Source organism: Rattus norvegicus, chromosome 16 (genome assembly GCF_036323735.1).
Source record: "Rattus norvegicus strain BN/NHsdMcwi chromosome 16, GRCr8, whole genome shotgun sequence".
Lineage (NCBI taxonomy): Eukaryota > Metazoa > Chordata > Mammalia > Rodentia > Muridae > Rattus > Rattus norvegicus.
In genome coordinates this window covers 3,226,065-3,240,852 of record NC_086034.1, presented here as the reverse complement: position 1 = coordinate 3,240,852, position 14,788 = coordinate 3,226,065, and the positions used below count along the sequence as shown (strand labels likewise).

At 39.9% G+C, this 14,788-nt stretch overlaps 1 protein-coding gene across 30 annotated transcripts in view; it reads right to left on the bottom strand.

Moving 5' to 3' along the window:
• The window catches only part of Erc2 (ELKS/RAB6-interacting/CAST family member 2), an 860,860-nt gene that overhangs the window by 439,406 nt on the left and 406,666 nt on the right, over positions 1-14,788 (bottom strand). For 29 of the 30 annotated variants that reach the window (XR_010058279.1, XR_010058280.1, XR_010058281.1 and 26 more), the window contains 2 exons: positions 7,153-7,293; positions 4,089-4,229 (listed from right to left, as the gene is read on the bottom strand). Coding sequence is in view for 26 of the 30 variants with exons in the window: in XM_063275106.1 (XP_063131176.1) it covers positions 4,089-4,229; positions 7,153-7,293 (282 nt within the window). In the remaining 4 variants the exon portion in view is untranslated. Of the gene's footprint in view, positions 1-4,073; positions 4,230-7,152; positions 7,294-14,788 lie in introns of those variants that run through there. The other variant, XM_063275123.1, reaches the window with a different exon arrangement.

The window sequence follows — 14,788 nt, the reverse complement described above, 5'->3', positions numbered from 1 at the left end:
AATAAAAAAAAAAGAAGAAATTTCAGTTTTTAAACATTCCACAGTGAAAGTGAATGAAAGGCTCAGGGGGGAACACAAATGTTGACTTTGGCTCCTAAAAAAGAAGAGCTGGAATAAGAAATTTAAGGTTTGTGTTACTTTCTATTTCTCAAGTTAAATAGCCCATGAAATAAAGAAAACTGTCCACTTTTGATGATACATGAAGTGCTGGCCTCCAGCAATGAATCAGATGAATCAGAAAAAGGACTTTTGGCCAAGCCCACAGTTTATTACCTGAACTTCAAAGATGGAAATAACAAAAAAAAAATTAATTAAATCTTATCATTGAATTTAAAGCTCTTCTTCAGTAGTAACGTAAGACTAAATTTTCTGCTTGGTGTCTAATTTAAATAGAGACCATGAAGCAGCAGGTTAGCAAAAGTGAAGGGTCAGTAAGCAGAACAATACCATACTGATTTAAATGAGAAAAAACTCAAGTCTGCAGAAAGACGAAGCTAGCACAGTGTTGTCTGTAATTAGTTTCCACTGTTTCAATTTAGAAAAAGTAATTTTCAAAGGTGTCCTGTTATGTCCCAAGTGCTTTGGAACCTATTCATACACAGTCAAATGTGCTGCTAGATAGTACTTGCATATAGTGTTCCCAAATTATATTTATTAACTGGTGACACATTAATTTGAGGCTCAGGTTTAAGGTACAGTACATAAAATACTCCAGTAACTATTATTTAGTATTGGGCTGAGACAGGACACCTGTTTCTTCAACTGGAGTATAGCAAATAATGATTTTAACATGCTTTTAAAGTCTTCTAAAGCATGATATTGGTTGGAAAATTAAAGAGGGAAAAGTCATGGCTCTTTGGATTCTATGGCTTCTCGGCAAATTCCCGAAGATACAGGTCAATTAACCTCAATAGCTTGAGCCTTTAAAAACATCATTCAATAGATGGTGTGGTCCATACATCAACAGTCAGGTCTTCTCAATCCCCAGATAACTAACATTAGTGAGTAGACATAATTATTATGCACACTTACAACTAGGAGTTATGTCTTACCTGGTTAGCATTATTTTATTAACTTAATAAAATCAGTAGAGTTTCCTCACACATGAATATTTGACTGCCTTTCCTTAAAGGATGGGATAGAATACATAGAATCCCTTTTCTGTGCATTTTTATCACAGAATATTTGAAGATTTCATGAGTCTATATCAAAAGGTGTTTAAAATGACTGTATCCGAACTTCTCCACAAATCTTTGTGTAAAACAAATTAGCTAACATTAGTCAGACATTGTTAGTACAGTAACAAGTTAAAATCTCCATTGTCACTGGCAGACAAAATCTCTATTCAACTAAATGCTATTAATTTATACTCCCATGTGGATTTCAAAGGGAAAAAAAACTACCTAGACCACAAATCTTGAGTAAAATACCACTGGGAAAACTCAGTGTACTTATTACACAAATGATTATATTTTCAGCTTTTATTTTATTTTATTTTATTTTCGTCGATCTATTTTATTTACAAGTCACAGGTCACTCCATTTGAGGGAGACAAAGGCACCCCTTTAAGCTTCCAGTGATGCTTAGTTTTCCTTAATGGAATGTTCATATGTACATTCATATGCTGTTGCCCTGTGCTTTGAAATATCTAATGGAGCTCTCATTTCTAAGGTGAGGTTTTAATGGAACTAGCAGCAGAAATTAGAGACTACTGAAAAAAATTTAAAAAAAAACTACTTCATACCTAAATTTAGTCAATACTAGAGAGCCAAATGTAACAATTTAGCATCTACGGTTAGGTATAAAAATATTTAAATTACCTTTACCTTCATAAGTTTGCTATACCATGTGCTTAGGAGATGGTATGAGTAAAGACTATGCAAATACTTAGGAATTAGTTATTGTATCATGAATTAAATAATTCCCTTACATTAAGACAGCTATATGTGCCACTTCACTGCTGGTGACATTATAGAATACAAGAATGCCATTAAATACTATGCTGAAATGTTGCAGGACTTGGGCTGTGAGTTTCAGTAAATGGAGTTGACTGGGAGTCTGAGGAAAAGGTATCTGCAAGTGATCCTTTGGGCAAACCAAGTCAAACCAAAGCAGACTGGGCTGAACAATATGGATGTTGATTCAATAAATGAATTGAACCATAAATATGGAGACTAGAGCATCAAGCTGTGAAGCTCTTCCACTTGTCACTATGGGATTTCACAGGCCAACACTGAGTTACACTGACAAAAGACTTATGTTAATCACATACGTGTAGAAATCCGACATGTGGAGCTTTGATCTCCATGACTGGAGGGTGTTTTTGAGGTGTGGGTTATGTTTGAGCGTCTCCTGCCACTACTCCAAGTGAGGTAAGATCATGCAAAGGCCATAGTGCTACGTTTGAAGATCACTAAGCTATCATATTAAGTAAAGGTTGGTATATTACAGAGTACAATATAAATATGGTAAGAAAATATTTCATGTCCCAAATGCTAAAATGGCCAACTCAATGTCCACCTAAATATCCTCAAATGGGCAATTTACACTCTTCCACTTACTAGTCCAGATTTCTGCTTTTCTAAATAATATTACTTAAAGGAAAGGAGGTGTTGAAACAACTCTGAAACTAATTTTTTTTTCAAATTTTCTCACCAGGTTGCTAAGAGAGATTTACTAGGCATAGTTCACTTTACTTTCCCACGTGCCTATGTGTGTGTGGGCTTGTGTGTGGTGTATGCCTGTGTACATGACTGTGCGTGCCCCTGTGCAGCATGAATCAGAGGTAAACATAGTGTCTTCCTTGGTTACTTCTCTACCTTATGTTCTTATACTTTGACAAACTGTCTCTTACTAATCTGGAGCTCGACGATTAAGTAAACTGAGAGGACAAAGATACCAGAGACCTACTCATCCCTACTTCTCAGGGATAAGATTACAAGAATATGCCATACTGCCTGGGGATTTCTTTCCATGGGTCTCCTGGGGATAGGAGCTAAGCGTTTTACCCAGAAGCCATCTCCACAGCCATTCCTTCTAAGTCTTAGTGAGTAGACTTGCTTAGTGTAAAATTTCTCATGGTGATTTTCCTAAAATGCCTGTGTGGTGAAACGGTTACATTTCAATTTGGATTGCATAAGTTCACAGAAAATAGAATGTTTAAATGTTAATCATTCAAAATAACTCTTGGATAGATGCACGCACTGCTCATATCTCTGGCCACCCGTGCCATCCGTTTTCATAACTTTGGTTTATAAACCCTCATTCTAGTGTGCTGTGGATCACGGTCTAATCTTGTTTATATGCTTTATTTGAATGTTAAGATTCTTATCTCTTTCCGGTTTAGTTCATACATTGTCAAGAGGAACAAAAGACTTAAGTTAATAACGTTATGAGTTTTATATGAACAATGAGTGCAGACAAACCAAACAACGTAGGGAAAGAGGCGAAGGGACAAGGCGTGACTCGGGGTGCACTCTACAACAGTGTGCAGGTTGGAGAGAACAGTGAAGGCCACACAGAAAGAGCCTGCTTTCTTTTCCAAAGACTTCTGACTGTAACGAGATTCCTTCGACAGTAGACCATTATTAATTCACTAGAAACCATCATTCTACAGATGCACTAGGGACTTGGCTACTTCAGTGAACATCTAGAAATTGAGTGTTGCCAGGAACATTTTTGCCAAGCTGTACCTCAAAAATTGACCTACTTCTGAAAGTTGTAAAAATTTGTCAAAACATAAGGAGACCTCTGGATTCTCTCTTCTGGAAACACTCTCGCTCGCCCTTTTCGAATAGTTTAGATTTTCCCGGAGAGTTGTGGCCAGTTGTTATTCTTTTCATTTCTGCTACCATTTTGTCTTTTTCAAGTTTTTCTCTCAAAAGGAAACTTCGGATAGTTTGTTCAGATTTACAGAGAGAGACTTGATGCAGACTCCTCTGTAATCAACTTGAGTGTTCAATTAAAATTCTTTTATCAGCAGACCACAAATGATACAGAGTTTGTTCATTTTTAAAAAAATGATTGTTCCTTCACCATGTTATAAATTCATTCTAAAATCAGCACGTTTCTTCTTAGACTTCACTCACCTTTTTCAATTGTGCTTCTAGTTTGTTGCATTCCTCCTTCTTTTGTTCAATGGCTATTTCTAGAGACTTTAGTTTCGAGTCCCTCTTCAGTCCTGCAGAAGCTAATGAAGATGCATGTTCTTTGAGGTCGATTAAACTAGACTGAAAGAAGAAGAATGCTAGTAAGCAAAACATCATAATTTCTCCTGGCAAGGTCATCAACATAAATCCACGGGTTCCTCACAATGCACTAAAGTATGCATTAAACAGAGCGGGCACATCTTACTAAGGCAGAAATAATGGACTCTAATCTGGAAACGAAAGTTGGCTGACTTACAGAACAGAGCCAGATCTCATTGCAATAGAATCAAATGTGACTAAATGGAGGAGTTGGTGCATGCAAGCTTTCTCATCTCAAAGCCACTCGAATGATAAAGGTCCTGAGGTGATCTTTTAGTATCACCTCCCCAAACAGACACCTTAGCTCTCCATCTGTATTTACTATAATTAAGCTCTGAAGACTGAGACAGGTCTAAAGCAAACTACTGACTTTGATGCTTCTTTCCAAGAATAAATCAAATACTAAGGAAACATCCTGTTAAACTCTATCAAGTGCCCTTTCTTTAACAGAAACGTTGTGTTTATAATGATTAAATTTTTCAAATATCTCCTAGCAAATCAAAGATAAAGTTCTAAACCTTTGTAGTTCAGATTCAATAAAAATGACTAATCTCCCACTCGGAGACAGGACAGCTGCCTATATTGCTCAGTTATCAACCATGTCCAGAAAGAATTCTAAGCTTCCCTAAATAGTTTGAATTCTAAAGTCCAAAGAAACAAACACTTGAAGACTTATCTCTGAACATGGTATTTGCTGTCTATTAGCGCAATGTTCATCACCAAATATGAAATGGCTAAGAACCCCTACTGACAAAAATGAACAGTTTGGTCCTTTCTATCAACATCGTAATAGAAAGGAATGTAGTAAGGACAGTGCTCTCTCAGTAAACAATGATGCTCCCTATGGCTTCATACAAGACCCTTCCCTGAGCACTGGACGTCCTTAATGATGGAGGTCCTCATAGTCCAGCACAAAGCTCCGATACGTGTGAGTCATTTACTCAAGACAGCAAGCTGAAGTCATATTCAGTGTTTGTCTTGTCCAAGGTTACCTTGCCATTAAAAGTCCAAGTCTCAAACTGATGTCTACAACTCTAATTTCACTTTTGGAGGGAGTAGGGGTGGGGGAGTACGAAGGACCTTATAATCCATTCATTTGTCACAGTGAAGACATAATATCACCCAAACTAAATCATAAGTTCACTAAGAACTGCAGATCTACATTATTCTGTTTTAAACAGTAAATTGACAGTTGTGATGGCCAGCTTTATTTTGATTACTCTACAGCTCCTAGTTATTAATCTAGGTGTTGTAAAGAGATTTTTTTTTCAGACATAACTAATACCTGTAATCAGTTGATTTTAAGTTTTAAGATTATCCTCTGTACTCTGGGTGGGCCTACCCTTTGGGGGAAACAAAAGACCTTAGGAAAACTCATCCTTTCTCCTATGGGTTACAGCAATAACCTGTGTCTGAGTTTTCTGTCTGTCCTTCCTGGTAGGTAGTCACATGACATCTGCTGGGCTTGTCCAGCCTCCCTTAGAGTATAAACCATTTCCTTTCAGAGAAGTTCCTTAATTAAGTTAAATTTATTAATCCGGTCTGCTTCTCTGACTGAACCCCAAGTGTCAATGCCAAGTGAGTTTGACCAGACCAGCCATGTTTCAAGAGCTGCCCATATGATGCTCACTTGTGGCTAGCACTGCTTATGGAACTATCTCTGTCTGAAGCTTCTGCTTTGCCATCTTACCAGGGTCTTGTTTTCTACTAGGAGTGAAGTTTAAGGAGCAAACCCTCACTCAAATGGCACTTCTAAATCCAAATAGTAAAGAATATTCTGAATGAGAACAAAGCCAGTCTGCTTCTGTCGCACACATGCAAATGGCAGATCCATCCGGTCAGATTCGGCAATGCAAAATGTGTTGAAAAGAAGAATTACATTCCTTATCGCCATGACAAGGAAACAAGCCCCTCTCCAAAAATCTAGTAAGCATCGATTTTAGGGATAAGAAACTGTCTTCTGGCTCTCTCGGAACTCTTCTTGCATCAAAGTGGCAAGTCCCTATTTAGGAAGGACTGTAATCTGTGTAGGGTTATCAACATACAAGGGATGGGTGACTGTGGAAAGCTGTGAGAGTGGTAGCCATGGATTAGAAAGACCAAGCGTGACAAAGAAGCTTGGGTCATGCACAGAGGCTGGACATTTCTGGGAGAAAGAAATCACTGTGGCAAGGATAGCTGGAAATAACGAAGGATACTGTAACAAAGTACAGTACAAAACTGCTTCACCCATATCTCCACCAAAGCATTCTCACAAACACTGACGTGTCTGACATGCCTCCCCTGGAACATGGAGGCCGCAGCCCCAAACAACTGCTCCAGAACCCCCAAGCACAGAGTCCCTTAAAATATACTGTCTTACTGTAAAAACACAGAGGGCACATATACTCTATATTCATCTTTGCTGTAGTGCGAAATGGTGGGATGGCTTTAAATAATCTGCTATAAAATAAAAAAGCCTCGATTTCGTGTTCAATGTCATGTCTTTTACCTGGGCAACACGGAGTGATCCAATTTGAGAACTGCAGGTGAATGCAACATGACCCCCAAAGCATTAGTAGGTAAAGTGGGGTTATTGTTGCTGTTGTTGTTATGTTAACTGATGTTAAAGCAGAAGATGATAGGTCCTGAAAAATTCTCTAAGCCATACAAGTGTAATTAATAAGGTAAAACATAAGAAAAACAGTTTCTAGGGACCACACTGCAGTTAGCTGAATGGTAAGACGCCCAGAGATATCACTGATGAAGGGAGATGCTGGAACTGCTTTCCTTGGAATTCAGAAAGCCTTGTTCCCCAAGTCTTCACACTAAACTGCGTGTCCCCTAAGATCATCAGTGAAGTAAATGACAACAGAAGTAGGGGTTTTGAGGACTACAGATATGACATTTGTTTTTCCAGACTCACCTCTTTCTCTGTCAGCTCAGCCTGTAAAGCATTGACCTTCTCTTTGAGGTCTTTGTTCTCCTTTCGAAAGGATTCTATCTCTTCTAGTCTTTCCCGATCATCTCTCTCCCTCTGCTCTTTCAAGCGCTCTATTATTCTCTCCTGCAAGGCAGAAAGAACACAAGGGTTGATAACTCATCGGTGTGTTTGCCTGTTGCAAAAGAAAATCAGGGACAATTCAGCTAAAACTTTCTCTGTGGTGATCAATATGAAAACCTCAACATTGTCTATATGAACAAAGATATGAAAGTATGATTATACCTGCATTTGTAAAATCAAATACCTTTTCACTTGTTAATACAATTAAGCGACACAGGGTGACAAAGTATCATCTGTGTGTGTGTGTGCGTGTGCGTGTGCGTGTATGTGTGTGTGTGTGTAAGAGTATTTATGCATGTGTATACTTGTGTGTGCATGTGCATGTGGATGTGTGTGCATGCATGTATGTGTGCATGTGTGTGAGTTTTTATATATGTATATATGTGTGTATATATGTGTATGTATGTGTGTGCACGTATGTGCATGCACGTGTATATATGCATGTGTACATTTGTATGTGTGCACATGTGCATATATGTGTATTTATTTATGTGTATGTGTGAGCATGCATCTGGGTGTTTATTTATGTATGTATATATGTGTGTATGAATGTGTAGTGTGTGTGTGCATACATGTGTGAGTATTTATGTATGTATATATGTGTGTGTGCATGTGTGTGTGTGCATGTGTGTGTGTTTGTGGATAGAAATATGTGCAGGCGGTGCATGTGCAGAGAGATCCTGACATCTCTTATGTTCCTCAATCCCTCTCTACCTTACATTTTATGGCAGGGTTTCTCATTGACCCTGAAACTCACTGACTTGGCAGGTCTGCTTGGGCAGTGAGTATCACTGCTTCTCCTATGTCTGTCTCTCAAGAGCTAGGATCACAGGTACAAGCCCCATGCCCAATTTTTTTAATGAGGGCACTGGGTATTGAAGTCAAGTTTGTACCATATTGTGGGGAGCACTTTCCTGGCTCGGGTACCTCTATTTTTGAAAAGAAATAACATAATGTTTATCATCATCATCATCATCATCATCATCATCATCATCATCATTAAAAACTGTTATTGATCTTACATTGTGGTACAAAAGTTTACTTCAGCTGACTGAAAAATAAAACCAGCCAAGAGAGATATGGCACCCAAAGTTTCCCTTCTCTAATCACAGCAGGGTGGACCACTGATGTTCAGACTATGAGCTGCACTTCATTCATGGTCCCTGCAAAATGCCTAGAGCAGGTCTAGTGGAAGGAGTGACAGTCAGAAGCTCTCCAGAGTGGAATCCCTGCAGAGTGAGGAAGAAGCAGGGTGCGCTTTTGGTCTTAACCCTGCTTCTTTGGCTTCTTCATTGGGCACCAAGACTTCCTGAAGCTTCTCAGACTACAGAGAGGACCCTTGGGTGGTGAGGATCCAGGTCTACTGCCCCACCCAGGAGACTTGAGACTAAGCTTCGGCAGAGAATGTGAGACAAGAGAAGCTGTCAAGAAAGGGAGTTGTTTCATTTCATTTTTGGTGTGTCTTAAGACATATGTATTCCTTTCAATGGCTCCTTCCCAACTGCTGGGGACTCCAGAACTCAGGTTTAGTTTAACTGAAATATAGATATTTCTTGCACTGAGAACTTATTCTGGGCCAGGGGATGTCATATGCAAATTCTTATCAGTCACGATCACAACCTCAAGGGCATAACTGTGACTGGTGATGGGGCAGACGTGAGGCCTCTGAGAGCTCCAAGAGGCTATGGACTCATCCAAGGTGACCGACTCCATGGTTGTTGATTCAGACTGAACTAACAAAGAGAATGTGAGACAAAGACAGACCTGTCTCCAGAGTGGCTCTTCCAGTGTGTCTGGAGACAGTTTGTTGCTGCTGCTGCTGCTGCTGCTGCTGCTGCTGCTGCTGCTGCTGCTGCTGCTGCTGCTGCTGCTGCTGTTGTTGTCTGCTTTTCCTAATGGCCTCTTGACAACCACTGGGCACCCCAGAATTTGGGTTTAGTTTAAGCAAAATGCAGATATCTCCTGCACTGAGAACTTATTTTGTACCAGAGGCTGTCACATGTGTTTAATGAGGAGGGAAGTTAGTTTGAATATTGGCCTGTGATTTAACATCACCTAAGGAGGCAATTGTGTTGTCAATTATAATAATGTATATACCTAATGATTTGAGGAGAAAAAAATGACTACTGTCATTTTATAATTTTAAAGCATTTTACGTATAGAGCACTATTAGGACGGTGGGTGGCACAGAGAAAATGGATCTATTAATTATATATATTTATTCCTTCTTCACCCTGGTTATGATCCTATTTTACTCTACAAGTGAAATGCTAGCTCACTGGATGCTTTTGTGATCCACAAAGGAAGAAGTCATCACAGTAAACTATAAACCTCTGAGGACTTTAAGCAGCTTCAGACTCCAAGGTCTTCTGATCTTTGCCTGTACAGCTGTCAGTCTACCACCTGGACTCCACTGTCCTATCCTCTAAACCACATAGAGGCTGCCAGGACACTTCTCAAGCCTCAATGAAACCGTGTCACCTGACCTGAAACTTTCCAGAAGTCCTCTGGTCAGATTACATCACACTTACTGCCTTTCAAAACCCTTTACACAGTTTCAACTTAAATCCATCCTCCACGCTTAGTCTTGCAAAGAGTAACCCTTGAGTCCCAGAGCTAGATAACCTGCCTGGCTTACCACAGGGCACCCGAAACTGATGATGAAAGAAAGAACTCAAATTAGGGATCCTCTTGGCTTCAAAGTAAGGGTGGTAAAATGAAGAACTGTGTTACCATTTAGAAGGTGTCAGGGTCGTTTGGAAAGAAGGTCAATTTGCTTTAGACACTAGGTACTATTGTCTAGGCATTCAGAGAGAAGGTAGGAGAGAAGTACAGTGGGAAGGAAGGAGGGAGGGATAGAGGGAGAGTAGGAGGAAAAGAGGAGAAGGAGAGGGAGACAGCAAAGTAAGCATTAGAATACTTTAAAGCTTATTGATAATCCAGCATGATAAAATACTCCTCCATTGATCACAGAACTAATTTAACTGTCATATGTAGAGAACCAGATGTCAAAAACATGTGTTGAAAGGCCCTAATATGCCAGGATCCACTTGATTAACAACTAGCTTGCGGAAATCCCACCACCACATTCCTGTCTGTGCCCTGTTTTCATTAGCAAGCTTGGAGGGCACTCAGAGGGTTCTGCACAGCTCTCTTCACAAGGCACTTTATCATGGGGTAGGAACTGCATTTCAGTGGCCTGGGGCTCCACTTTCCAGCTTTCCCAACCACTTATCTGGGAGGTGGCTACAGCAAGGCATGGCCAGACTGACTTTATAAACAGAGTGGGTTCGAGCTCTTGAGCTTCTGTGTGACGTACTCAATTTCAGTTTCCACTGGTGCTGGATCTCATGCCCAGGGCAGTCTCATGGGTGCTAAGCAAATACTCTACCACCATATTTTGTCCCTGACTCAGTGACTTACATCATTTTTTATGCCTTTGACAGTTGAATGGGTTCCTAGAAATTAAAATAAAATACACTCCCCTGGTGCCATAATAAAAGGAAACAAACAGTAAGGCAGAGTTCGACATATTCAACACACCAGCCAAAGACAGCAAGCCACTACTTATTAAAGGCTGGGGACTTCATTCAGCATAACAGCACATGATAAAATGTGTAAGACCCTGAGTTATATTACCAATACTGTAAAAGAAAAATAATTAATAATAATGCCACAAAAATTGACTAATCTTTTTTTCTAACTTAGATTTTCTAAATCTGGGTGTTCATACCATAGCTGTCCTAGAGTAGTGGCTCTCAACCTATGGATGTAACCCCTTCAGCAACCCTCTAGCTCCAAAAATATTTACGTTATAATTTATAACAGTAGCAAAGTCACAGTTATGAGCTATCAATGAAAGTAGTTTTGTAGTTGGTGGATAACCAACAACATAAGGAGCTATACTAAAGCATCACAACAGCAGGGAGGCAGAACCATATTAAAGGGTTGCAGCATCAAGAAGGCTGGAACTTTATTAAAGGGCCACAACACCAGAAAGATTGAGAAACACTGCCCTAGAGGGTATGTTCGATTAACTGTGAGTAAAGATAGAATTTATGAGAGAAGCCATTTAAGTTTCCATTATCATGTCCTTATACGTACAAAGATCAGGAGTCCTTGTGATATTTAATCTTAGCTGTCAGTATGACTGAATTGAGCTATACCTTAGACATTAATAGGACATAAGGCGTGTCTATAAACCTATACCCAGAGATACGTGGAATTAGATACATTGATCCTTGGTTGGGATCATAATATGACAACACTACTAGGAAAAGAGAAAAATAGATGGTAGAATCTAGTTAGAGGAAGTAAGGGTGTGTCTCTTTGGGGAATCCATCTTTCTTCTATTTCATTTCTCTGCTTCTTTGCCACAAAAACATAAGGTGCTCTCCCCCACCATGCCCTCTTCACCAAGATGGACCAGTAACTATGAAACTGTGAGCAAAATAGATCGTTCTTCCCTTTAAGCTCTTCTATGAGGTCACAGCTTTGGAAACACAATTAATACAACTTTTTGCTAACACTTATGGGCTAGGTGACCCTGGGGAGTATGCCAGGAAAAGCAACAAAATTTCAATCATAGGGCAACACAGACAGGAGAGAAATGACTTCCAGGAGTCCTGGGTGACCAGGGGACATTAATTAATTAATTAATAATGTTGCCTACAAAGGCCAAATGTTTCATTTTACCTTATTGAGCTCATGCCCCACCTTCAAAATGGAGGCATAGTATCACAGTTAGTGTTATTTGACATAATCTAGAATCACCTGGGAGTGGACTTTTGGGCATGCCTGTGGGGAAATATCTTGATTCTTATCAATTGCTATGGGAAGAACCATCTAAGTTGTGGGTAAACTCATTCCTTTGGCAAGGAACCCTTGACCATGTAAAGGAGAGAGACAACGAAATAGTAGCATATATGCACTTATTGCTCCCATGTCTTTTCTGTGGACAATATAACAGGGTACTTCGAGGTTGTACTTGACTTCCTAGCCATGAGGGACTCAAGGCTAATGTTTTCTCCTAAGGGGATTTTTATAAGAGTACTTTATCACAGTGGCAGGAGAAGAAAGTAAGAAAGAAATTGGTGTCAGAAGTGAGGTTGTTGGCATGATAAACCTGACTATGTGGCTCTTAGGCCATTAGAACTATTTGGTGGCTAGAATATGGAAGAATTTAGAACTGTAGACTACTAAACTTAATGTGTCATTCCGGCTGGATTTTTGGTGACCAATATTGAGAGATATTTGTACTATGGATGCTGTGCTGATGGAGTTCCAGAGGACAACATGGACCCTATAAGGAACTGGAAAGAGAGTTGTTTATGTGATATTTTGACCACGAATATTGCTTTCCGCCCTGATAATTTGAATGAAGCTGAATTTAAAGATAATGAACTAGTCTATTTGACACTAGAAATTTGAAGTCAGGAGTGCATTCGACTGAGCATGGCTACATTTTATTTCACTTATTCAAATCTATAGTAAAAATCAGCAATAAAAGATGGGCAGAAAGATGTAAAAACGGTAATAATTAGAAGAGAGAGGGTAATTATTGAAGAGAAATATGTTGTTCTATACTGTACCAGTAGAACACATGCACTGAGAGAAAGATACTACCCACGGGAGGCTTTGACTTGTGGAGCTGCAAACTTGTTTGAAGGGAAGGGTCGGGTCTAAATTGAAACAGATTTGCTAAACGACTCCCTTGTTCCACAAAGCAGATTCTGAGAAATGTGCCTCCCCAGGGTCAGGTCACAGAAACTGATGTCACTATGCTCCAAAAGGGCCAGGCTCCGTCTGAGCAAGCAAGCCACTGTTTCATTTCAGCTTAAGTCATTACTTTCAGAAAGTAAAAACAGGAGGTATAAAATATCCATATTCGAGCATGGAGAGAAACAAGCGCATGCTTACTTCCTTGCTCAGTTTACTCTTTTCCTTCTACATTGAAATGGTGCTGCCCAAACTCAGGCTGGCACCCATCTATGCCAATTTGAGGGAAAATATTCCTTACAGACACATCCGCAGGCTAACCTGATCTAGGTAATCTCTTATCACTGAGACTCTTCTCAGGTGATTCTAGACTGTGTAAAATTGGCTATTAAGCTAACCATCCTATTCATCCATGTGTTATTAGTTTGAAGAAATGAAAGAAATCTGAGTTGAGGCAACATGTGATAGAGTCAGAGTCTTTGTAAAGAGGCCCTGAGATGACACTGCATAAAGCTCTGAAGGGGAAAACCAGGAGAGTGGAGAAACCCCAGGAGAGTGCAGAAACCCCAGGAGAGTGCAGAAACCCCAGGAGAGTGGAGATGCCAAGATCATGGGCAACTCCAAGGAGAGAAACAGGCGTGGAAAGGAGATTATCCAGAAGACAATCTATACGCTGATGGTCGCAGAGCTATGGGGGTGGGGCTATGCAGGCTTACTGGAACCCAAATGATTACATTATGTGTCCAGAGGCCAGGCATGGAGGAGTAGCAAGATTTGGTCCTTCGTTTGTTGGGCATTAGAGTGGTTTATCATTGCTTCTCTGGTTTTGGTTTTCACTGTTGTTATTTTGGTTTTTTTGTAACTGTAAGCGTAACTATGTTTTCTCCATCTGGAATAGGGATGATATTTACTCTGGGTCATTATTCCTGGAAGTGTGTAACTTGTTCTTTATTTAATGAGAGCCTCTAGCCATACCGCTGGAAGATTGTCATCTTTGTTATTTATATTAATTGATGTGGAAAAAGTTATTTTGGGGGGAGGGGCTTTGAACAATTTCTTGGTAGCACGACCTGGATTATATAGAGAACTAATTGCACGTATGCGTTCAGTGTCTTTTCTTCTGATTGAACATAATGTGGCTGGCTTCTAACACCTCACGCCTTGATTTCCTTGCCATGAAAGACTGCACCTTGAACTGTGAGCTAAAATAATTATTTTCTCCTTTACATTTCTTTTGTCAAAGCACTTTATCACAGCAACGAGATAAGAAACTGTGGGAAGTTAGTGTTTTCCCAATGCATTAGAGTCTCTGTACATGCTTAAAAATTACAGGTCACTGGAGTTCACGGCAGTAGCTGAGAAAACACTCTTTTAAAAAGCTCCCGGGCGATATGACTCTTTGGATGCAATCGAATATTTCTGACTTGCGGGAAGAAGCAGTTGACTATTCTATTATTGCCTTTACCCTCTCCTCTTCGACAAGCTTTCCTGTGCTTCTGAGACCCGCTAGCATTGTATTTTGGGAAGCCTTAGACAATCCACTCTGAGTAAAGTCTTCTGAGTTAGCTTGTGTGTAATCATAGGGAAAGCCCCCAAATCAGTAGTAAATAGAGTTCGAAAATGCACAAGCTTAAAAGCCAAAGCTTCTCCACCTTGCCATATTATTGGACTTCAGCATTGCAGTTTTAGTCAGATCTTGAATTTTTGAGCATGTCACGGAGTTCCCAGCTCTCTGCAGTCACCAAAGTCCTCCTGCATTCCACTCAACCATCTGACTCAT